General features: G+C 42.1%; 1 protein-coding gene across 4 annotated transcripts in view; it reads left to right on the forward strand.

Annotated features, from left to right (window-relative positions):
- Nucleotides 1-26242, forward strand: part of nckap1 (NCK-associated protein 1) — a 52101-nt gene that overhangs the window by 21019 nt on the left and 4840 nt on the right. For all 4 annotated transcript variants that reach the window (XM_027162553.2, XM_027162554.2, XM_027162555.2 and 1 more), the window contains 21 exons: nucleotides 900-1042; nucleotides 1376-1466; nucleotides 1829-1966; nucleotides 2414-2462; nucleotides 2606-2762; nucleotides 2914-2970; nucleotides 3439-3535; nucleotides 3635-3741; nucleotides 4196-4328; nucleotides 5525-5606; nucleotides 6777-6835; nucleotides 10879-11024; nucleotides 11778-11910; nucleotides 16549-16668; nucleotides 17972-18111; nucleotides 18563-18694; nucleotides 20868-21086; nucleotides 22349-22479; nucleotides 22612-22709; nucleotides 25103-25196; nucleotides 25391-25473. In XM_027162553.2, the coding sequence (XP_027018354.1) occupies nucleotides 900-1042; nucleotides 1376-1466; nucleotides 1829-1966; nucleotides 2414-2462; nucleotides 2606-2762; nucleotides 2914-2970; nucleotides 3439-3535; nucleotides 3635-3741; nucleotides 4196-4328; nucleotides 5525-5606; nucleotides 6777-6835; nucleotides 10879-11024; nucleotides 11778-11910; nucleotides 16549-16668; nucleotides 17972-18111; nucleotides 18563-18694; nucleotides 20868-21086; nucleotides 22349-22479; nucleotides 22612-22709; nucleotides 25103-25196; nucleotides 25391-25473 (2409 nt within the window). The remainder of the gene's footprint in view (nucleotides 1-899; nucleotides 1043-1375; nucleotides 1467-1828; nucleotides 1967-2413; nucleotides 2463-2605; nucleotides 2763-2913; nucleotides 2971-3438; nucleotides 3536-3634; nucleotides 3742-4195; nucleotides 4329-5524; nucleotides 5607-6776; nucleotides 6836-10878; nucleotides 11025-11777; nucleotides 11911-16548; nucleotides 16669-17971; nucleotides 18112-18562; nucleotides 18695-20867; nucleotides 21087-22348; nucleotides 22480-22611; nucleotides 22710-25102; nucleotides 25197-25390; nucleotides 25474-26242) is intronic.

The raw sequence follows: 26242 nt of genomic DNA on the forward strand, positions 1-26242 counted from the left end.
TTTAGCTACGAATAGCCCGTTTTTGGTGGAATTTGCATTTGCAAAATCCCGGACAGACTCGTACAGTCGTATTGTCGCCGGCCTTTCTTATTTTTCCTCTTTCTTTTCATAAGCAGTTCTTATCAAAATCTTAACAAAATCTTTTGTTACTAAGATAATATTCAATTCAAGTTTTTGTTATAGCACTTTTTACTTTGGACATTGTCTCAAAGCAGCTTTACAGAACATAAACATAGAATGAAGGGTTATTATAAGAATAATAGAAAGATTAATAGAATACAAAATTCAAGATTATTATGCTATTAGATAGATTTAGTTCACAATGTGTATGTATTTATCCCCAATGAGCAAGTCTGAGGTGACTCAGGCAGCAGTGGCAAGGAAAAACTCCCTTAGATGGTAAGGAAGAAACCTTGAGAGGAACCAGGCTCAAGGAGAACCCCATCCTCATATGGGTGACACCGGAGGGTGTGATTATAAATATACAGTCTAACAAATGTCGTATAGATGCAAAAGATCACATGGAGTTCACATCTTTTTAGTATAGCAGAATCTAAGTGTAGCTGGTAGATCTCTGGACGCCTCAGGGTTTGCTGGGTCGGCCTCATCTCAGTGGTCCAAAATCTTCATCGCACGGAAGACGATCAGGGCTGGTATCATTCCTGGATGCCTCGGGATGGGTAGAAAGCACAAAGTTGGGAAGACTTTCACAATGTATGTTTCAGCCTTGCCTCAGAAAGCACCGACACTGGAGACTCCTCCTTTAAAAGTCCCTGTGTCGGTTAGTTACTGTAGAAATGATCCTGAATTAGAATAAGTGCAGGTAATGATATGCAGGGTTAGCTGTATACGTCAACATATCGAATATGGGAAGTAAAAAACCAATTTCTTTCCCCCAGACTGTAAATTTTGACCTCACGAGGAACTACCTCGACCTCGTCGTGACGTACACTACACTGATGTTGCTGCTGTCTCGTATCGAAGAGCGCAAAGCAATCATCGGCCTCTACAACTACGCGCACGAGATGACACACGGAGCGAGGTACGCTTTAATGTCTCTATCCATGAATACATCCTGATACCGGTTCATTAGATCACAGACTAAACATACCATCAGTATAAAGTCTGTAGACTTTGGGTCTAGCGAACAGAATGATGTAGTGGGAGTGATGAAGCAGTCAGACTGGAGCTCAGAGAGCAGCACTCATTTGAAAGCTTTTTTTTTTTTTTTTATTAAGATGGTGGTTTAGGGATCTCCGGAATTATAACCTTTATGACCAGTATATGCTGGGATTATAACCTTTATCTTCCAAATGACATCACAGCGTGACATATTTGTGCCGACATCACGCGTGACGTTTTTGTCCTTCAACAGCGATCGAGAGTATCCTCGGCTCGGACAGATGATCGTGGACTACGAGAATCCTCTGAAGAAGATGATGGAGGAGTTTGTTCCTCACGGAAAGGTAACATTTAATTCACTCACCCAGGGATTTCTTACTATTTAGAAAGGCATCACATGTTTAATGCAAAATGTCTTTTAATACCAATTCAGTTCAATTCAAAATTATTTGTATAAATAACGCTTTTTAACCGTAAAAAAATATTTTACCGATTTATATGGTAGAAATATGGTGTGATCGCTCCCCCCACACACACACACACTTTTGGCTCAAATGTAAAAACATTTGCCACACTGTAAACGTAAAATGTACTACAGGTTTTCCGTCTCTAACGAACCAACGATTCGACTGATTCTGCCAAATGTCCGGGTCCCTATTTGTAATGTGAGTATTTTGAGCGGTCACTAACCCCACTTTTCCTGCAGTCCCTCTCGGATGCACTGATCTCCCTGCAGATGGTTTACCCACGCCGTAACCTTTCAGCCGACCAATGGAGAAACGCTCAGCTCCTGAGTCTCATCAGCGCTCCCAGCACCATGCTAAACCCGGCGCAGTCCGACACGGTAAGACGAAGGACCGCGTCGTTATTCAGAAATCACAAGACCTTGATAGAATTCACGACCTCGTAAGGGTAGCGCATTCACCAGCAGATACAAGACTCGAATTATAATAATAATAATACGACAGAACAGGATTTAAAGAGCACTTTGGAATAAACACGCAATTTATTCATCTGTATGTGGTGTTTTAGACTTTTAGCTAATTACCGTAATTATTATCTCTATTGTATACATTACAGATGACGTTAGTGTTTTGCTGTGATGAACACATGGTCTTGCGATGGGACAATGTTGCTATTAAAATGAGCTGTGAACACATTTTACCCCACGTTGATATTTAATATTTCTCTCAAAATTGATCTGAATGACTACATATACGATAGTGAAGTAGTCAGACTGTATGCCGGAGTCCGTTTCCTGTCATTAAGAGAGCCGTTTCCTGTCTTCCAGATGCCATGTGAATACCTGTCGTTGGACGCTATGGAGAAGTGGATAGTGTGTAAGTAAATGTCTTTAGGGAAAAAACCTGTGATTTTGGACAGACTGCAAACTTCTGTATCCTCTCCAGATCATGCACAACTCTGTATAAGCACGTTCAGTTGTCTGAGAAATTTCTGAAGATTTCTTTCTGTTCGCACGTAGTTGGGTTTATTCTGTGCCACGCGGCTCTAAACAGCGACACCACCGCCCTCAGTTTGTGGAAACTTGCCCTACAGAGCAGCTCCTGCCTCTGCCTCTTCAGAGACGAGGTCTTCCACATCCACAAAGCCGCTGAGGATCTGTTCGTCAACCTCCGCGGGTCAGCATTAGTCTGATGTCTTGCCCAGGAGTTTCCTGTGTACTAACACCTTATGTCATATTTATCTTTGAAACGTTAAGAAGTCATCAGTGGAATAATTCGCAGTTGTTTTGTTTTCTTCTCTTCTCTCCAACCTGTTTATCTGTTGTAGCTACAACAAACGTGTCAACGACATCCGTGAATGTAAAGAATCAGCGCTGTCACATGCGTATGTGTATCTTTCATTCAATTGCTAAGCATCTAAATTCCCCATCAGACCCACACCAACACTAACATTCCCCATCAGATCCTAACCAACACTAACATTCCCCATCAGACCCTAACAAACACTAATATTCCCCATCAGACCCCAACAAACACTAATATTCCCCATCAGACCCCAACAAACGCCGACATTCCCCATCAGACCCCAACAAACGCCGACATTCTCCATCAGACCCCAACAAACGCCGACATTCTCCATCAGACCCCAACAAACGCCGACATTCTCCATCAGACCCCAACAAACGCCGACGTTCTCCATCAGACCCCAACAAACACCGACGTTCTCCATCAGACCCCAACAAACACCGACATTCTCCATCAGACCCCAGTAACTACGATCCTTCTTGGTGTTTCCTGCAGCGTGGCCTGTTTTATGTCTCATTCTCCTCTGTAATGTTTATGCTCTGTCCAGAGGCTCGATGCACAGGGAGAGGCGTAAATTCCTGCGTTCCGCTCTGAAGGAGCTAGCCACCGTACTGGCAGACCAGCCAGGCTTACTCGGCCCGAAGGTACTGACCTCTGAACCCTCTGCTCTTTTTTATTTTCTATACGAGTCAGTGCAAGCCCATACAGCAACGTGTACACAATCTTTTCTTTTTTTTCTCCAGGCTCTTTTTGTCTTCATGGCTCTCTCTTTCGCTCGTGATGAGATCATCTGGCTGCTCAGACACGCAGATAACATCCAAAAGAAAAGCACAGATGACTTTATTGACAAGTAACAAACACACACATACACACACACACACACACACACACACGGTCTGCTTTAGTTGTCTTAAGTGGTTTAATTATCTTGGTTAAATAATAAATAGTCTTTAGATTACTGCTATGATTAATAGTACTATAACCTGATCTTGCTTTTATACAGCAGTTTTACAAACAGGAAATAAACATCTCACACTCACTCGTGCTGGTGCGATATTCCTCTAATAGTTAAATGCATTAGCTTTGTAGCTCGAGCACAAAAAAGCAAAGAGAAGCAAGCTTACCCCAAAATTGTACACGTTTTGCTGAACATGGTGTCGATGTGAGATCAGTTCTCTGCCTGTTCTTCTTCTTACTTTCTTTACAGTAAATAAAACAAATTTAAATCATTCTACGTTACACACAATAATGCCGCACAACTTCAGAGTGTCTCATGTCATGCCGCTTATCACACATCATCCCAGGCACATTGCCGAGCTGATCTTCTACATGGAGGAGCTGAGAGCCCATGTGAGGAAGTACGGCCCCGTCATGCAGAGGTACTACGTCCAGTATCTGTCCGGCTTCGATGCGGTCGTCCTCAACGAGCTCGTCCAGGTGAGGCTGTGAAATGACACTTTATATATATATATATATGTGTGTGTGTGTGTGTGTGTGTGTGTGTGTGTGTGTGTGTGTGTGTGTGTGTGTATGTATCTGAGGAAATTTAAATACAGCATGATTTAATCTCTAGTTAAGCAAGATGCTGCTGCTGAAATGTCATGATATCAGAACATGATGGATTACAGATTCACTCCATGTTCAAACTGGTGCTCAATAAATAAAATGGTGTGGTGGTGTTGGATATACTTTATTTTTTTGTAAGCGCTAATACACATGACCACTAGATGGAGACAAACTACTAGCATTTTTGCTGTTCACCCATTCCAGTTAAAGGTGGGGTCTCTGTTGTTTGAAAGCCAATGTTGACTTTTGAAATCACCAAAACAAACACGCCCCAAATGGGCCCCACCCCTGTACCGATAGCTCCGCCCACACACACGTAACCCAGGCAACTAACAGAAAGACATGTCTTTATCATAGCTGAAGGGAAGAACAATACGATTGCAGATAAACAAACAAGCAAAAAGGACACACAAGCATAATCATGTAAAGGACAAATGCATATATTAGTTCTGTGTAACAAAGCAAAACTAACGTTACTCAGCTATCGAGAAGGAAAAAAACGCCTCGGCGTCTTAAGTAAAGTCGGCCACATATTCACAGGTTGGAGTTTCCCGAGTCAATAACTCCTGAGCTAAACGCTGTTACTACACAAAACGTGCTTGTAGCTGCCTCTTTACATTACTACGATAGAAAAGAGGTGTTATTTGTGTAGTAGCAGCATTTAGCTCAGGAGTTATTGACTCGGGAAACTCCAATCTGTGAATATGTGGCCAACTTCCTGCTCCTTCAGTTCTCTCCAGCGCTGGAAAGCTGATCCTATATTAACACGTCCTACTTCTTGCCTTATTGTAAGCCTTTCTTTGCTTTCTTTCTTTGTTTTTATCCTCCATGTCAATGTTAAAACCGCTTTCTGCTAGTGTCACACATGCGCACTGAACACTCTCTCCACCGCATATTGACAAGACACGCCCCTTTCTGCTCATTGGCTACACTTTTGTTTTGATTTTGATTTGTTTGTCGTCCCGACTCAGTTTTCTGAAGCATTTCTCAAACGACGGAGACCCCACCTTTAATTGTTTAAGACTTACAGAAACACTTTTTGTTCATCATTCATCTGTCTCTTGCAGAACCTTTCTGTGTGTCCAGAGGATGAGTCCATCATCATGTCCTCCTTTGTGAACACAATGACTTCACTCAGCGTTAAACAAGGTGAACGTTTTGTCCTAGGTTTTGTTTATGACACTAGACACCTGATGAATCAAACTAAAACTACTTTTTTCTTCTAGTAATTTTTAGTACGTTTTAACACGTCAGTGCAGAATAGATAGAAAATGTCTTTTTGTATTTTATGGCTTTATTAGAGCCAAGGTTTACATTTTAGCAGCGATGCTTTGCCGCTCCGGGTTAATTCCACGGTCGCGCGAAACGGACACGAAGTCAAATCGAACTCTGCAATATATCTGAAGATCTTGCAAAGAGTTTTCAAAATGGCTACAGATCCAAAAACCCTCTTCGATTCATGCGCATTGAACACCGGTCCATCTCTCGTAGAAAGTAATTACATATACGTCCGCTGTGTCTTCATCGGTCGGAATTAAAAAAATCTTTTGCTTGCAATTTCACTAATAATTAAAAAAAAAAAACAGTGTTAAACAAAACAAAAAAGAAACGTTATCTTTGTCGTACGATTTATCTGCATATGATTTTGTCCCTGGCCAGTGCCGTGAACACTTCTAGGCCTCAGCACTAAATTCAAGTTAGGAAGTAAAGTTGAGAGTTGAGTATTTTGGAACTGTGTGTATATATATATATATATATATATATATATAAAAAGAATAACACTCATTGCTTGATGCTGTAACCTGAATCAGAACACTGCGGAACCCAATGAACAAGAATGAATAGTGAATGTTGAGTAGTTTATCACCGAAACTCCACCACTAAAAGAAAGATCTCTTCTCTCTCTTTCTCTTGTTCTCTCTCTCTCTTGTTCTCTCTCTCTCTCTCTTGTTCTCTCACTCTTGTTCTCTCTCTCTTGTTCTCTCTCTCTCTCCCTTGTTCTCTCTCTTGCGCTCTCTCTCTCTCTTGTTCTCTCTCTTGCTCTCTCTCTCTCTCTCTCTTGTTCTCTCTCTCTCCCTTGTTCTCTCTCTTGCTCTCTCTCTCTCTCTCTCTTGTTCTCGTTCTCTCTCTCTCTCTTGTTCTCTCACTCTTGTTCTCTCTCTCTCTCCCTTGTTCTCTCTCTTGCGCTCTCTCGCGCTCTCTCTCTTGTTCTCTCTCTTGCGCTCTCTCTCTCTCTTGTTCTCTCTCTTGCTCTCTCTCTCTCTCTTGTTCTCTCTCTCTCTCTCTCTCTTGTTCTCGTTCTCTCTCTCTCTCTCTCAGTGGAGGATGGAGAGGTGTTTGATTTCCGAGGCATGAGGCTGGACTGGTTCCGACTTCAGGTAAGCAGAACGATCGTAACCGGATTCCATCTCACCACCCGAGGCTCTACCGAACAGACTCGAGTCTATTTCTCTGAATCTTATCATGCACTAATCAAGCTACCGAACTAAATAGAGTTTTATACCTCCGACCCTCTACCAGGCATAACGAATTAAAATCTGAACACGTACACTACGGTCATATGTTCTGTAAGACATAATTAATCGACTCCTTAAACCAGTATCTGAGCCCGATGTGGTGTATTGCGTCTGTGGAATGAATGAATGAATTTAACTGGGTGAACGGGTCTGACTTAATTAATCAAGCACTGGTGTCACTTCTTGTTCATAACAGAAGTTTTTTTTTAATTCGATTATTTAAAATGCGTGACATACATCTCCAAACTTTAATAATTCTGTGTTGTAACGTCTACATCATTTTCTTGATATATGAACAGACACGCACATTTCCCCACATCGTTAGCCCTCCATCCTGAAGCATTTTTGCTAGATTGTTTGAGATTTGTACCATATGTGTCTTTTATTTATTTATTTATTTACTGTGGTCAGTCGTTCCCAAAAGTCAGACTCCTGGTGAGCATACACTGGACCGTAGTCAGGTTCAATCGTGTTAAAAGCACGATTACTCATCTCAGGAGTAGAAATATCGTTGTTAAGGAAATGGGGGGGGGGGGCAGCAGCTAAAAGTCGTGGGATGAAAAACAGATCGAAACAGAATTGCACAAGTTTAATGACCTCCATCTATCCCCAGATCCAGACACATTTATTGGTCAAAAAAATAATTCTGCTTATAGGTTGATTTACTCACTCACTCACTCATTTTCTACCGCTTATCCGAATTACCTCGGGTCACGGGGAGCCTGTGCCTATCTCAGGTGTCATCGGGCATCGAGGCAGGACACAACCTGGACGGAGTGCCAACCCATCACAGGGCACGCACACACTCTCATTCACTCACACAAAAGGCACGGGGAGAACATGCAAACTCCACACACACAAGGCGGAGGCGGGAATCGAACCCCGACCCTGGAGGTGTGAGGCAACGTGCTAACCACTAAGCCACCGTTTCCTAAAATCTCTTAAGTTTCTCTTGAGCATATGAAACCGTTGAATTTTTTTTTTTTACTATTTTTTTCCCCTCCACTGTACTGGATTCTTAATCGGGTCTTGAATAATTGTTCATCAGTGTGGTTGTGAAGAGCCATAACATTTATCGACGTTATTTACTTCACCTGTCGGTAGTTTTTACCCTGTTGCAGTGGCATCTGTTAGGGAACGCGATACATTAGGTCGCAACTGAACAGTCAGCTTTTGCAGTTGTTGGACACAGGAAAAAATGTGTAAGCAGGGATGTGGCAGCCTAGTGGTTAAGGTGTTGGGCTACCGATCGGAAGGTTGTGAGTTCGATTCCTACGTCCACCAAGCTGCCACTGCTGGGCCCCTAAGCAAGGTCCTTATCCCTCAGTTGCTCAGTTGTATCAAAATGAGATAAAATGTAAGTCACTTTGGATAAGAGCGTCTACTAAATGCTGTAAATGTAAATGTGTAAGGACTTGGAGCATCTCCAAAACAACAGCAGGTCTTATTAGAGGTTCCTGGTATCCAGGCTTAGTACCTGGGCTCTAAGGCTATCATGTGTGGTCCAATCAAGACAGACTACTGTAGTACAGATTGGTGATTATGACAGAAAGGTGTCAGAAGTTTAGCCACAGACCGGTCAGAATGCTCATGCCGAATGCTTGTACACTGCCAGACACACCTACAATGGCCAGGTGTGTGTGTGTGTGTGTGTTATCTGGGGAAAAGTGTGGACCAGGATGCACTATGGGAAGAAGGCAAACTGGCAGAGATGGTGTGAAGCTCTGGGCAACAGTCTGCTGGGAAACCTCAGGTTCTGGTGTTACTGTGACATGTTCCACCAAACTAAACATTGCTGCAGACCAAGTACACTCCTCCATGGCAACAGTATTCTCTAATGCCTGTGTCCTCTTTCAAACATTGTTCAGGAATGGTTCGAGGAACACGACAAAGACTTCAGTCTGTCGACTTGACCTAAAATTTCTCAGATCCCAAATCCATTCGAGCATCTGTACAACGAGCTTGACAAACAAGACCGATAAATGGAGACCCCACCTCGCAACTTCCAGGACTTAAAGTATCTGCTGCTAACAGCTTGGTGCCAGATACCACAACACACCTTCAGAGGTTCTTGGAATTTGTGCATCAACAAGTCCTACACAATGCAAGGACAATAAGGAAGACCTACAGAATCTTAGGCAGGAAGATTTAATAAACTCTATAAATTCAATTTATTTGTATCGCGCTTTTTAATGATTCACATTGTCTCAACGCAGCTTAACATAAATGTAGAAACCAAATGAAATTTTTGAAGTTTAATATTAAGTTACTATATATTTATCTAGCAAGTCAGAGATGATGGTGGTGAGGAAAAACCTCCCTGAGATGATGTGAGGAAGAAACCTTGAGAGGAACCAGACTCGGACGTGAACCTCGACCTCATTTGGGTGACACTGGACAGGAAATAATGTCGATGTAAATAATGTCCTTTCTACAACAGTTTGTAGTCCAGTGAACTAACAGGTCAGCGTAATTTCCCAGTTCACCACAGACCCACCACACACCACTCCTTCCTGCCCGAAATCTTCAAACGATCACTGACGAAGACTCCGCTATATAGCTGACTGACGCAACAATGGTTCAGAGAAGGTGTGACAGTCTCCAGACGGCACCGTCTACAGCAATCCCATGAGTCACCGGCTGTCCAGGCAGATCGATCCACCAGCATGGTGAACCCCAGGCGATGAGACTCCAACCACGTCTGGAAGAAGAGGCCATCAGACTTTTTGCCATAGCTTAACACGTGTTCTGTACCAGTACCTCATTAATTAATAATTAACAAAAGAGATTTCTTTTTAGGACGGAAGGATCAGAGACATTTGTGTGCATGGATCTCATTTTGAGTCAGAAAGATTCATGACGTGGTTTAAGCCGCCATCTCGGCGACGTTAACCGAAAAGCTGCTTTTGTGACACTTTTATTATTCTACATGGGGGGAAGGAGAGCTATGGCCTGTTGTGTGCTAAAGCATCTGCTGATAATCATTTATTCAATATATCACAATAATCACCGGCGTATACACGATCATCCTGGACCCTGCAGTCGATCCCAATCTCGTTGTTGTGTTTTGGAACGAAGCTTTGGAGTCGTCCAAGGCCTTTTTGGGCAGCACTCGTGTTCCTGAAGGCAGCCTAAGGACAGCAGCCTGCTAATGTTCTTTGCCTCATTCTTACGTTTATCTAGCGAGGAGGTTGTAAAATTTCCCCCCGGGTTCACTCGGTTCATTTTGTTTCTCTTGTCCTTCCAGAGCTGCTGTACTGTTGCTGTACCGCTACAGTTGATTAAACCAGCAGAAATAGCAGTCTAAAAAAAAAAATTAAGTCTAAAAAAATAAGCCCACGGTTTTAGAGATTTATCCTTTTTTCATGAGCTCTGACTGTGGGGCGAAAGTACTTCTCATCACCTGAGACTCCGAAGAGAAACGTTTAAACATCTTACCGAAATCAGAGATAATGCAATTTTAATTGTGAAATAACTTCTTAAAAGTCTGTTTATGATGTGAACATCCACCACAGTCACTGGTTGTGGTCTGGAACATAATGAAGAAAGAAAAAGGAAGAAAAAACCTCCAGATTTTGAGCAGTGGACTGTTAGCCAGGCGACGCTTAAGTCTTTCACTTCAAAGCGGCATCTGCGCTGGGTGGGTGTGTGTGTGTGTGCGCGTGTGGGTCGCTCGGCCCGGCCGTGCTGTGATTCAGCAGTATTGTGTTTGTGTGAACGTTTCCCAGAAGTCCTGCTCCGAGCTTTCACACGCAGAAAACCACACATTCCTTTACCGAGCTCGGCTTTCCATCTGTCAAAATGCGTTTGGGTTTCTGCAGGGTTGTCTTAATGAAGAAATGACCTACTGTGTTTGTGTGTGTGTGTGCGTGTGTGTGTGTGTGTGTGTGTGTGCACGTTCTCAGGCCTACACCAGCGTATCAAAGGCATCTCTGGGTATTGCGGACCACCGGGAGCTGGGTAAAATGATGAACACCATCATCTTTCACACTAAGATGGTGGACTCTCTAGTAGAGATGCTGGTGGAGACGTCAGACCTGTCCATTTTCTGGTACAGTCCAAGCATGTCCTCTTTCTTTCTATTTTTCTTTTTTTAAATGTCATGGGATCCTTATATCGTCCATGTCTCTGTGGCAGTTGCCAGGGGAAACAGTGTGTTTGGTTGTTTTGCTGTCTGTGTGTGTGTGTGTGTGTCTGGACTGATTAGATATCACTTTAACAGAAGCTTTAAGAGGAAACTCAAACTGTGTCCTGCTTTTCACTCTTATTCTCTCTCTTGCCATATCTTTAACTCTCTCCCTATGTTTTAATTCTCTTCATCACTCTATTACCTTTTCTAATCATTTCACTTCACACTTTCTTCCTTCTGGTTTCTTCTTTCAATTATTTACATTCTTCTCTCTCTCTCTCTTTCTATCTCGCGCTCTCTCTCTCTCTCGCTCTCTTTCTATCTCGCTCTCTCTCTCTCTATCTCTCCCTTCTCTTATTGCCGTTTGCTCCCTTCCTGTTTTTCCTCCGCTCCCATGTCTTTGTCCTCTGTCTTATCACTCCTGTTTCTCTGTGTCTCTCCATGACTCCCTACTTTCTTCTCTCTTCCCATTAGCCCTCATCTTCTCTCTCTGTCTGTTTCCTTTTCATGTTTTCAGTCCTTCTCATTCTCCCCTTTTTCTTCTTGTGATTTTCTTTCTTTTTTTTCTCTCCCTCTCCATTTTCTTTGCTCTCTCTCGTTGCTTTCTTATTCGCTATCTGATTGTTTTTAACCCAGTTCTCCCTCCCTTCCCCCCCTCTCTTCCCCTCTGTACAGTTTCTACAGCCGAGCGTTTGAGAAGATGTTCCAGCAGTGTTTGGAGTTGCCGTCTCAGTCGCGTTACTCCATTTGCTTCCCCCTGCTCTGCACCCACTTCATGAGCTGCACCCATGAGCTTTGTCCTGAAGAGGTGACTGTCACACACACACACACACACACACACACACACACACACACACACTCTCTCACACACACACACACAATTTGAAATCTCTGGATTAGGCTCTGTTTGGTCAGTGGAACAAGGTCGATCATGGCCTACAGTGTGGCTGTGTTAAGATCAACTAATTATACACCATGGGGCTGTTTACCTCACTCACTCTCTCTCTCTCTCTCTCTCTCTCTCTCTCTCTCTCTCTCACACACTATTCCCTGGTTGAATGCCCACCTTGTTTTAATATAATCTCACCTTCCTGTAGTGATTGGCTATAAATAAATGATGGCAGATTGAAGGATGATCCGAGGTCCATTTTTCTACACAACTATTAATAAATAACACAATCCCTGTGATTTTTTTTTTTTACATCCCTGGATCAATTTTCAGCTTTAGGAAAATGTCATCAGCCATTTGCAATTGCGTGTGACAAAAGCGTTTCAAAGTTGCTCAGCTGGAATATTACACGTAGTTATTTCATCATACGAATAAAGGACAGCATCATCGTGTGTGTGTTTTTTTTTTTTTTTTTTTTTCACAGAATGATAGAAAGCTCCACAGCAGGTTTCTTGTCCCTCAGTAATAAAGATATCCACATGGCTATCTCTGTCATATATGATATGTAAGTAGCCCGCAGTAGGGTTTATTGCCTCTGCAGTTTGTTTATAGACATCATCCGTGGGGCTCGTGCACAGACACCACCGCTTAAACAGACCATTCACTGTGCGCCTGCCATGAAACCCCTAATTATCTGCTTTCACTGGATTTAATAGGCACATTTACATCCAGAGGGCAAAAATAATCAATAGTGAATTATTCATACACTAAAACCTCAGTGTTTTATTTAGTCAGAACTCATTTGTTTAATTGGTAGACGCAAGCGAAAAAAGTCTGCCGTAAACACTCGGCACATGCGAGGCTAATTAACTCAATACAGCCGTGATAATGCCGTTCGCTCAGTCTGCTGTGTGTGGCTGAGTGAAGGAGACTGTGTTCTCCTTAAAGAGGCGTTTTATACATCTCTGAAATGTGCCCTCAGTGAATATGGTCAGTGTGGACCAAAATAAACCAGTCTCTCTCGATCTCTAGGTCTCTCTAGGAGAGCTATACAGTGATTTTACCATTTGTCCATTTATAGATTTATTTATTTATTTATTAACAAAATGCGGTACTCTATCGCAGAGACCCTCAAAGAACGCTATAATATTCTTTGGTCTATCGAATCAGTATTTTCCCCAGCAAAGTCGATTATATTATTATTATTGTCCTGAAATCCTGACGTTCTAGCTAAAGCCTCCGCTAGTTCTAACCAATCTCCAAATTTGCAAACGTAGTTCTGTAGAAATATTGATGTCCATGCAAGTCTATATCAAATGAACATTTGTGTAAATAAAAGCTACCTTTTCCATATCATGGCCTTTTTATTATACACTGTATGAACAAACGTTGGTGGACACGTGATCATCAGATTTATGGTATTTGGCAGATGCTCTTATCCACAGCGGCTTCCATTTATCTCATTTATACAGCTGAGCAATCGAATGTTAAGACCCTTGCTCAGGGGCCCCGGTGTGGCACTTGTACCCCTTTTCCACCAAAAAGAATTGAGTGCTGGTTCAGAGCTAGCACTAGTGCTGGTTCAAAGTTGGTTACACTGGCGAACCTTCTAAGAACCGGTTTGCCTTTCCATCAGTTAGAGAGTCGTCACAGAGCCGAGTCTGACGTCACTGTATATGTGTCACGTGTCCTAGCAACGTTAGCGCAGCAGCGGAAAACACAAACACAACATCAACAATGGCAGATGTTGCTTTACTGTTAATGCTCATGGCTTTGTGAACTTACATTGGCATCCAAACGTGGCGAATCCAACGTGTACGTGCAGCTCCATGTAATCTGTATAAACGGAGGTTGTAATCGAGAAAGTACATAACATTATTTTATCATTAACACAGAAAAAAGTTAGCCTTAGCATTTCGCTACCTACTATCATGTGTGCTGATAACTGATCATATTGCGGTAAAGTAAAAGTGTATTAAACATTAGTATACTTAAGGTACATTATCAAATGCGCTAACAGTAGCCCCGCCCACAGCCCCTGACGTAATCTGTTCATAAGTCTAGATTAGCAACATTTTGGTGCTACTTAAGAACCACTTTTCCTGGTTCCTGGTTGCTTTGGTCAGGATATTTGACTCCTTCCATGCCGACCTTGGCAAACGTGGCACTTGCTTTGTGCACAGGAACGTTGTCATGAACATTGAACATTCGTTGACATTGAGCAGGTTCTGACCTCTTAGTTCCAGTAAATGGAAATTGTCATTCTATACCAGACAAAGACATTCTCTAGAATTGTTTCATTTCTACTGTGGGTTGAGGTCAATATGTGGTTCAACACAAAAGAGCAACAAATGGCTGCTATGGTTAAGTGTCCACACACATAGTTAAGCCACATAGGGCACTTCAAGCACATTTGGAACATGTCCTCATGATGATAGCACATTGCATTCCATTATTTCCTGTGTGGTTAATTGCATGGAATGAACCCGCATGATCTCAAGATACTGTCCTTCCTCATGGACAATAGGGAAGTGAGCTGACACTAATCTATTGATGATAGCTAACAACAAACAGTTCTAATGAACTCTTATCGAACAGGCTGGAAACCAAACATAAACATGAGCCTAGAACACAGTAAAGTACTTGATTTGTATTATCGGTAGATTCACAGGGAAGTGCCGTGCAGCAGGGAGCGTAAGTCATGTAATCCTTTGGAAGCAAGTTGGGTTCTTGCTCGGGACACAAGAGAGGTCCAAGTCCTGGTATTTAAAGTGCTATTAAATACTTTCCCCAGATTGTTGCTCACGCAATCAACTCTGAAATTGCTCAGGCTCAGTTTGTTCCACTCTAAGGGATTGGTGTAATTCTCAGCTCCAGCTATTGGGCACAGCCTGAGCTCAGAATAATTGGACTAGTAGTTCAGGGCCACAAGCTGTATTAGTGGTTGATCAATATGGCTTTTATGGCATACTTAAATATTTATCCAGCCAGCACTCCTTTATCATACAACCAGTTATGGGTGAGGGCTAAAATGGTTCTTCTGAAAGACAGCCGACTGCATCACAGTGCATAGTAACACACTCAGATGTACACTCTTCCACATGTACGCACTTATAAACGCTCACCATTCACGGTATCGCTGGGATTTACACGAAAGGGAGTAATCGATACCTCTCACTCTGAGAGCATGGCAAATCAAGTGAGCATTTTTCTGTTGCTCCAATAGCCCCTTGGTGAGGTCTCTCTTATTGTTACAGTTAGTTTTTATAGGGCCCATTAGATTACTTTTTTTTTCTTAAAGATCGTGGATCCAAAGATTCATGTGTATAGACTTCAAGTTAAAAAGGTTTTGAGATTCGCATTATTTATTCCGCTGGAATCTGCTTCAAAGGTTCAATTGAGGTTTGGACTAAAATATCACGGTACTTTACAGAATTCTCAATGCCGTCCATCCATCCCGTACCACTAGTTGCACTGGGAAAGCAATGGCAAAGATTCTGTTTCTTCCTTATCACTTTTGTCTCATCCTCCTTTTCCTCATCTGTGAATTTCCCTGCCTTCATTTTCGCTTTGGTTCTTGTCTCTACATTAGTTAGTACTCCTCTTTTCTCTCTTTACTTCCTTCTCTCTCTCTCTGTCTGTCTGTCTGTCTGTCTGGCCTTTTTATGAGTATATAGAAATGTTGTGCAGAAAATGCATACTGAAACGATCGATTTATTTTGTCACTAATCGAAGAGTACGCTTGCCGGGCTACCAGGGCTCAAATGGGTTAAACATCCTTCAGCACACCAAACTCAACAGCTTCCTGTTCCACTGGATGCTCTTGGCATCGGACGATCTGCCTCCGTTCCCCCGATCTGATCTGGTAAACTGTGTGTGTGTGTTTCCTCCGAACTCAGGCTTAAATGTGCACTCACACAGGCCATGTGATTACTGCAGCAGGACCGGGCAGGCTGAACTGTCCCAGAGCTCTTAGAAGAATAAAAGAGATTTATGGTGGGGTAGGTGGCTTGGGTTTCCCTTGTTCAAACATGAAACTCCCTCTCTCAGCAGCTCTGAAATGTGCCTCTTCCTATGGCCACTTCACATCTTTGGACAGCTGCAGCCTTTGTTTATGTTGGAAAGGCATTAGAAGTTTCCAGAAAAATTTCCATCCTTACACAGGAACCTCTTTTTCTTCTTCTTCTTTTTTTTTTTTTTTTTAACAACAAAGGTCTTTTTTTTTGCGAAGGTCAGGGTGTCTGTTTCTTTGGAATAACTCCAGCTGAAGAGCATCAGTGTTGCAATCCACATTCACTCTCCAAGCTGGTGCAAGTTTAGGTTGATCAGAAATTGCACTCCTCCTATGAGAATGCGGTCTTTTTTCTGTGGGGAGACAAACTGCTGAGTTCTCGCTGGACCTTACAGGTGGTAGAAAAAGACCGAGTGCGTTGGGGGGAAAAGAGAGAGGTGGATAAAAGTGGACAAGAGTATTTAAAATGACCGTGACAAAGAACTGTGAGCTGAAGCTTAAAAAATTAGACACTTGTTCTGTTTTTTTTTTCCCCCCTCTGACAGAGGCACCATATTGGCGATCGCAGTCTGTCTTTGTGTAACATGTTTCTGGATGAGATGGCCAAACAGGCTCGCAACCTCATCACTGACATCTGCACAGAGCAGTGCACCCTGAGTGACCAGGTCAGTATCACCCTAATCTCAAACCATCATGCTGATTTTTAATCTCGTACCTCTCCCTGAACACCGTTACTTATCCTCCTCGTTCTCTTCCTGAACCTGATCCTTTAGCCGCCCTCAAACACTCACCCCCAAAACCCTTATCTATTGTTCTTGCTTCTCTTTAATACAGTCCCCTTGTTCATAAGGTCTACCCTACCTTAAACACCATGTCCCTGATCCTGAACCACTAACAACCCTATAAACACCTTTATCCATAAACTAACCCCCTAAAAGCCCCACACTTTATCTGTATCCTCTGACCTTGCCTAAACGCATATCCTTAACCAATACAGCCCTATCAACACCATGACTCGATTTTAACCATTAAACACCATGACCTTCCATAACCAGTACAGCCCCCATAGACACCATGACGCAATTCTTAACCAGTGAACACCATAAACTCCCTTAACCAGTCCAGCCCCGTCAAAACCACCATCTCTCACCTTATACATTGACACCATAACCACCACAAACTTCCTTAACCATTATCATTTGAACACTCCATACACACCATGACCTTCCAAACCATTAACACCATGACTCCTATTCTTAACCATTAACACCATAAACCCCATGATTTTTACATCCTTTAAACAGCATGACCCTTGCATCCCATAAACACCATAGCCCTTGCGTCCCATAAACACCATAGCCCTTGCGTCCCATTAAACCATTAATCGCCCCATGGACACCGGGGACCTTACTCTAAACCCTAACCTAAACACCATCTAACATCTGATCATTGTGACCTTAAGCCATTTCACTTGGCCACAAATACTATAATTCCTGATTTTAATTAGACCATTATTATTATATCTAAGTTATTATTGTAGCTCCCGTGCAAAACTTAGCAAACCTTTGACTTTGGGGTAAAATGTTTTGTTTTTGGTTGAACTTCTTATTTAAGTGCCATGTTACCAGATGAGAAATGTGCTGACTTATGAAGGCTTCTGCAACCTTGTGTGGAACAAATCTGCCCTTCGGCAACCTCAATATTTTTTTCCTCCAAAAAATGGAGGTGCTTTTAGGAAAGCAAAACTTCACCAGATGTTTTGTCCTCAGCCAAGCGCATATATCAACCCCTCCCCTCCTCTTGAGATAATGCTCAGAGATCTCTCCTCAACTGTGTTATTGTAATAATATGAGCAAACAGGATAAGGACTCGTAACTCTTCCAGAGTATGCTGCTCTTGTCTCTTTGCTTGCTCATTGGTATAAAAAGTGAAGGGGCCCTTTTTCCTGTTTCCCCCTCAACCATGCAGCTACTGCCAAAGCACTGCGCCAAAACCATCAGTCAGGCCGTGAACAAGAAGTCCAAGAAGCAGACTGGGAAGAAAGGAGAGCCAGAGCGAGAGAAGCCTGGGGTGGAGAGCATGAGGAAGAACAGATTGCTCGTCACCAAGTAAGCAGCACCCCAGTCTCAGTGACACGGGCACAGGCACACATGCATCATCATCGGTACATCAGTCACTTCAACACGGCTTACATGACACACAAGTATAGCTAATTCCAAAACTTGGCACTACAAACTTCAAAAACTCTCTTTATATGCCAAGAGTTCCTCTTAATCCTGCCTGCTGGTGGTCTCTGCTACTTGATCTGGCCTCCCTGGAAACACACATACATACATACAGATCCTTCATCTATTAGAAAGAAGATAGATTTTGATCCCTTACTCAAATATCCCATTTCCACCAAGGCATTAATATACAACAAGCTCAAAATCAGTGTTGGTTATGTTTTCTTCAAGGCCAAGCTTCATTCTGTCTCATTAATCTGAAGAAAATGAGTTTTTAATGCTAGCTGCTGTCTGACAGAAAGCGTTGTTTTTTGTTTTTTTTTAATGTTCCTAGCTTGGATAAGCTGCACACTGCACTGTCAGAGCTTTGCTTCTCCATCAACTATGTACCCAACATGGTGGTCTGGGAGCACACCTTTACCCCACGCGAATATCTGACCTCCCACTTGGAGATCCGCTTCACCAAGTGAGTCTCTATTTCTTCTTTTAATAATATTCAGTTTTAGCTTAAACCTTACTTGCTACAGTGGTATGTCTGATTGCCAAAGTATATAAGAAAAAAAGTAAGATCTGCATAACCTTTAGGGAACATATGAAGAAATCTATCAGCTACGCCAATTGTTGTTCAATTCTTTAGGACTTTTTCATAATATCGATTAAAATATAGAAGTTTGTTCTTAAGTAGCGCTTGTGTATGATAAAGTTAGGAACATGCTAGGAGTGGGAGCAGACGTAGCAGCGTAGCAACGGCGGCCAATCGCACGGCCGAAGTTTTATCGCATTATTCATGGCAACTCTGGAGGACTGGGCATCGGGAAGGCTGACGTACATTTTTGGAGAATCACAGCTGGACCTAATAAGTCTCAGCCTTATCAGTGATATTAAGTAAAGCATACAGCTTTGTGTAAGAGCACCTCTTATACCCCAAAAAGTCACTCATCACAGTGAAACATACAGTAGGTCTGTAGTGTTTTGTTTACAATACATTTTGTTATTGTAAAATTGAGAGCTTTTATGTTGTGTTGTAATAATACACTATAATCGACATCATTCATTTATTTATTTAGTTTTTTTTTTTTACGTCCAAAGATTGGTGATTTTGCGTGAAATCGGTTTTATCTCATATGCTTTACAACAGTGATTCCCAACTTTTTTACTACCGCCTACCGGTCAACATTTGATCATTTTACCGCGGCCCGCTGAGAGGGGGACGTTGATATCTGTTTATATTTTAGACATTGTTTATATTTTAGATGTTGCTTATGTCCAGTTTATTCCGTTGTTTTGTTAAACATGAGAAAGTACCGGTGAACAGACAGTCTTGTAAAGGACCACATCCAAGTCCAGTTCATGTAAACCTCCATGCTTCGACAGCCTACTTCACATCTCTTTGGTCTATCCCAGGACTCGTGTTATCCAGTTCTCACTGTTAATACTGTTCTGTATGTTTCCTTTCCTCACAGGGAGGTTTTACTATGCTTTATTTCAGAGAAATATACAGCTCACTGTTTAATTAAACCGCGAATTGGAAAACAAGAGTCAAGGGCCGTTTTGGCCTTTATTGTTCCACCTGTGATTTATTGGTGCAGCTGACAGGAGTTTGGGTTAGAGTTGACTTTTGACGTGGCTCCAAATCCAAGCCCTGTCCAAGCACATAAACACGCGCTGAGGAGTAACAGGTATTTTCCACTGCGGGGTTCAGAAACTCTGACGCGTTTAGGCTGGCCGTGTCTGCGAACCCTTTCTAGATGCTCATGCTTTTTATCGACGAGGCTTTATTAGTACAGCTCCCTACTACGTCCTCTCCTCGCCTTCCTGTAGGTCACGTTGTGGAAATCTGGGAAAAGGGTTTTATAGTAAAACATTTCACCCAGAGTTTTTCCACTGTATTAGCACCATCTTGATAACCTTACAGCGGTGATGCAATGGTGCCGTAAACGAACACCAAATGACGTTACAGCAATTGTTTAAAAATTGTTTTTAAAAACTTTATTTAAAGGTTATACATCATTTTATTGATTAACCGAAAAGTATTTATTGTTGTATATTAATAAATAGTATAATAATAAATAGCGTAGTATAATAAATAGTGATTATTTATTGAGTTTTGGTACTTGTGAAGGTTTGGCACTGTTAGCTAGTATGGAATAGTTTATATGCTCACTAATTATGTCCTGATTGTTAGTTATTTCTACACCAATAGCTTACACGGGAGTTTTCCCAGTAGTAATACTTAGTTCAGTTAATTAGGGTTTCAGTGTTCCTCATTTCTCACTAGTACAAATCCTGTTGAAAATTAAGGAGGGGGGGTTTAATCCGTCATACAATCACAGAACAAGTGATTTACAAAGCTGAAAAAGAAACCTGCCTTCTGGTTTGGTATGTATGTTGTGTATGTCCAATACCACCTTCTGGTACATCTACAATAAGACTCAAGCTAATTTATTCAACAGATTATTAGCATGAATAATTATGCGTGTAAGCTTCCTAAGTCAGCAGGTGTCACTATACCATAATAAGAATAGCAGTTAGTAATTTATGAATACGTATTTATAAAATTTATTGTTGTGCTCCCAGTTTGTAAAAGGCAGCCATTTAATGACCACATACATTGCTTTGCATCATCTTGATCCTTTCAGGTCTATAGTTGGAATGACCATGTATAACCAGGCCACACAGGAGATCGCGAAGCCGTCTGAGCTCTTGACCAGCGTGCGAGCCTACATGACGGTGCTGCAATCCATCGAGAACTATGTCCAGATTGATATAACCAGAGTGTTTAACAACGTGCTGTTGCAGCAGACACAACACCTGGACAGCCACGGAGAGCCAACCATCACCAGCCTCTACACTAACTGGTGAGACAAACACACACACACGTATATAATGTAATTATGCCAGTATGGCTAAAATACTTCATCCTAATCCCTTATTTGTAGTCTAATCTTAACTACTTTGTAGATCCGTATAACTAGAGCACTGAGTTGATTATCCTAACTACTTTCTACTCATAGTTTTAGCTTTACCATCAGTGTTTCAGTACTCTTTACCATAATTTAACTGTAAATCGCACTTGAGGCATACCTCAAGGTTCAGTTTTAGGACCTATGTTCAGGCTGAAATCAGCACCAGCATTAAAGGTGGGGTCTCTGTTGTTTGAAAGCCAAAGTCGACATTTGAAATCACCAAAACAAACACGCCCCTAACCCAAATGGGTCCCACCCCTGTATTGATAGCTCCGCCCACACATACATGCGTAACCCAGGCAACTAATGGAAAAAAGTCTTTATCATAGCTGAAGGGAAGAACAATACGATTGCAGATAAACAGACAAGCAAAAATGACACACGAGCATAATCATGTAAAGGACAAAGGCATATATTAGTTCTGTGTAACAAAGCAAAACCAACGTTACTCACATACCGAGAAGGAAAAAAGCGCCTCGGCGTCTTAAGTAAAGTTGGCCGCATATTCACAGATTGGAGTTTCCCGAGTCAATAACTCCTGAGCTAAACGCTGTTACTACACAAAACGCGGTTGTAGCTGCGTCTCTACATGACTACGATAGAAAAGAGGTGTTTATCGTGGTTAATGGGGACCGGAACCCCTCGCGATAGGTGAAAATCTGCGAAGTAGGATTGGCCCTAAGTTTGACCTTTTCACTGATGGTCATCATCTTCCTCTTGGGCTCACTAGAGGAATATTTCACAGGGGCACGGCGCTTAGGAGGCATTGTATGGGCTTAAGGAAAAGTTAATTTCGAACACAATACGCGAGACACAGTTGACAGCGTGAACGAGAGTGGCGAGATACAACAAGGGAAGCTGGAAGAGGATGCAATGATGCACAGCCAATCAGCTCAGATCTCGTGCCAGGAACCAATCATGTGTTTTGTCTGAGTTCCCGTGGGTATGTGCAAACCCTCTGAGAGAGTTTCTCTCTGTCTGGGATCCTGGGAAACCGTTTTTATTTTTATTTTTCTATGAATATTTTTGAAAAATCAGCGATGCACTGAGGCCACGAAACCTGAACCACGAAGTGGCGAGGGATTACTGTAGTATGTGTATGCCTGACTAAAGAGAGAGGTCTTTATTCTACAAGATGTTACCCCTTCTTTCAGGTATCTGGAAACTTTGCTTCGGCAGGTGAGCAACGGACACATAGCTTACTTCCCTGCCATGAAAGCGTTCGTCAATCTTCCAACTGAGAACGAGCTCACCTTTAACGCCGAGGAGTATTCCGACATCTCTGGTAACCTCTCAAAATTCACCCAGCACTTCTAAAATATCCGGATATTAATAAATGATTTAACGACCAATAATTAAGCACTGTTTTGTTTTTAACCTTATTTTGTCTGAATTATGTCTTCTGTATGCAATTCAGAAATGCGTTCCCTTTCTGAGCTACTGGGTCCATATGGAATGAAGTTCCTCAGTGAGAGCCTGATGTGGCACATCTCTTCCCAGGTGGCTGAACTAAAGGTGAGGAGTTTATCGTCTTGCTAACACGTGTCACGTTTGTCACGTTTAGATGTTTGTCAGATATTAAAGCTCATGAACTTGCATCAGTCCACTGAGTACAATGCACCTAGATGTTTTTAATCATGCAGTAGGTGTTCAAAGCCATGGTCCAGGTCAGGACAAAGTTTCTCCTGGTAAAATTATTTGGTCATGTCGAAAGGTCCACAAGTTATGTTTAGGTGTCCGTAGGTATTAAAGAATATTCACGATCGAGATTTTGTGCCTGTGAGGATTCAAAGTAACGGTTTAATTGTCCCCAGATTTTAGAGTTTACGGCCAAGTGTTCTCAGATGATGTAGGGTGAGGTGTCCAGGATACGAAGTCATGGTCATTAAAGATGAGATCATTAATAGTCATGGCCAAGTGTCCTCAGATTTTAAATCTAATGGTCAGGTGTCCCTAAGATATTAAAGGTCATGGCATTGTGTCCTCAATGATCATGTGCCCGCAGGATTTTAAAGGTAATGGACAAGTTTCCTTAGGATTATAAAGTTAGTGGTCATGTGTCCTCAGGTTTTAAAGGTATTGGACATGTGTCCTCAGGTTTTAAATTTATTGGACATGTGTCCTCAGGTTTTAAATTTATTGGACATGTGTCCTCAGGTTTTAAATTTATTGGACATGTGTCCTCAGGTTTTAAAGGTAATGGTCAAGTGTCCTCAGGTTTTAAAGATGGTGGTCAAGTGTCCTCAGGTTTTAAAGATGGTGGTCAAGTGTCCTCAGGTTTTAAAGATGGTGGTCAAGTGTCCTCAGGTTTTAAAGGTAATGGTCAAGTGTCCTCAGGTTTTAAAGGTAATGGTCAAGTGTCCTCAGGTTTTAAAGGTAATGGTCAAGTGTCCTCAGGTTTTAAAGGTAATGGTCAAGTGTCCTCAGGTTTTAAAGGTAATGGTCAAGTGTCCTCAGGTTTTAAAGGTAATGGTCAAGTGTCCTCAGGTTTTAAAGGTAATGGTCAAGTGTCCTCAGGTTTTAAAGGTAATGGTCAAGTGTCCTCAGGTTTTAAAGGTAATGGTCAAGTGTCCTCAGGTTTTAAAGGTAATCGTCAAGTGTCCTCAGGTTTTAAAGGTAATGGTCAAGTGTCCTCAGGTTTTAATACCAATGGTTAGGTGTTTTCATATATAAAAAAAAAGATCAAGGCCAGTGATCACATAATGTAAAGATGTTGATGAGGTGGCCCTAGGTCATATTTTGATGTTATGAGGTGTAATTTGTGCTCCAAGGGTAATTCTTATGGGGTTTAGAAGTGAGCTGCCCCCTGGTATTGAAGATAATGACACCATAGTGTCACCAGGTAACAAAGGTCACGATCATGTTCTCTCAGAGAGTAACAGTCACAGGTCTTGACTGAACATGTCTAGGTATTACAGGTGCTGTGTCCTCGGGTACTGGAGATGTTAAAGGCTATCACGAGACTTTAAGCCGGCGGTGTCTAATCTTATCTACAAAGGGTCGGTGTTGGTGCAGGTTTTCATTCCAACCAAGCAGAAGCCACACCTGATTCCACCTGTTTAATCAGTTGTTCTTGGCTTTTAGTAGACTCTGGTGTGGCTTCTGCTTGGTTGGAACGAAAACCTGCACCCACACGGGCCCTTTCCGGATAAGATCGGACACCGCCGCTTTAAGCCGTCTCAGGGTAATAATTGTCTGAAAGCACCAGTCGGTGTTGGCTTCTTCGGCTGCTAAGAACATTCTCTATCTGCCTGGGAGCATTTAAATGCTCTTATCGTTAATGGCATGGTCATTAGAACCCGAGGGACTGGTGTGTACCTGTAACTCTGTTCGGTAATATCAGACAGTAGGTAAACACTCTTGATACCATAATCAAATCTAAAGTTTACATTACTAACGAAATACTGTTGTAAATAATATCATGCAGTATTAATGTTTTTCTGTTCGAATGTCAACATGCTGAAAGTATTTGAAACCCAGTCCAATATCATAATCATACTCTGGGATGTAGAAATGTGTGAAAGATTTATGTTTTTCCAACATGCAAAATGTTTCTCCCCACCTGAAAATAATTTACAGTTGGAAAGAATAGCTTTGCTTATCTGATTTTTTTTTTTGATTTTTTTTTTTCGCCTCTCGCGGTCTCGCTCTCTTTACAACATGCTGTGTTTGTGCTTAATGCGAAACATATTCGAACACAAGCACTTTGTTCATGGATGAAACAAATGTGTAAACAATTCAAATGTACGCGATGAACGATCGATCGTATTTATTATGTCTTTCGTTTTATTTCAAACATGCAGTCAGGACATAAACGTTAATAGATGATGATGTGTAGAATTTTTCGGATTCTTTTAATCTTAGGGCGTTGACCAATCTTGCGGTTGTTTTTTTTTTTTGTTCTACAGAAACTGGTGGTGGAGAACGTGGAGGTTCTGTCTCAGATGAGGACCAGCTTTGACAAACCCGAACACATGGCCGCACTTTTCAAGAGACTCACGTGTGAGTGTTTGTTTAAACCCCTGTGTGGAGTGAATGGGAGGGTGTCATTATAGTTTCAGAATGTGTCAAGAATTGTGCAGGTCTAATTCCGTGTACTTGAAGCAGTCAGTCAGGCACTGGTTTTGAAAGAGAGGGTTGATTTAGATCAAGGCTGCCTGTTGTTTTAATGTCAGATTTCCGTTGTCGCCTTTTAGCTGTGGACAGTGTGCTCAAGAGGATGACCATCATCGGAGTCATCCTGTCCTTCCGCTCACTGGCACAGGAGGCGCTCCGAGATGTAAGTATGACTACGTACTAGAGGTCTTCACGGGTCCACTTAGATCCGAAAACCCGAGGCCCGACCTGAGACTCGAGCGGGTTCGGGTCTAATAATCGGGCCTAATAATACCGGCATCGGGTCTCGGGTAATTTAAAATAAATGTGTTTTTACCGAACGGACCAGAGAAGACCCGAACTACTGCATCGACTCGTCCTTTTCCAACCGCTCCTCTGTTTGCCAAGACCGCTTGTGACATCGTGTGACTGGCGGTAAGCTAATTTTCGTTGAAACAGACCTGTCAATCAATTTTGAATCCACTCTGTAGCGGTTACTTTAGTGTAGAGTTATGCAGCGTCCGGGTCCAGTCGAGTTAAAAAAAAAATTGCCGTCGGGTCGGACTCAGGTCTAATTTTTTGGGTTTGGCTCGGGTCGGGTCTTTATTAAAAAAAATAATAATAAATTATGCACATCGGGTTTGGGTAAAAAGTGCTTCTGGTCACTTCAGGTCGGGTGCATTTTTTTAGACCCGAGAAGACCTCTATTACGTACGCTAATCTTCGTCTTAGGACACAGGCCTGATCTTCTGGGCTTTATTACAGTGTTAAAATGCATGGCAAATATTTCATGCTGTAATGTTATTAGGCTGAGATTATTGATTTTGTAGCAGATATTTCTGTCATGAAAGCTGACAAAGCAAAATTAAAAACAGCAAAGAGACGCGCGTCGCGATACGAGTTACCTGTTAGCGTATTTTGTATCCAAAACAATCTGATATGCCTTCTTGTTC

This window comes from Tachysurus fulvidraco, chromosome 6 (genome assembly GCF_022655615.1).
Source record: "Tachysurus fulvidraco isolate hzauxx_2018 chromosome 6, HZAU_PFXX_2.0, whole genome shotgun sequence".
Lineage (NCBI taxonomy): Eukaryota > Metazoa > Chordata > Actinopteri > Siluriformes > Bagridae > Tachysurus > Tachysurus fulvidraco.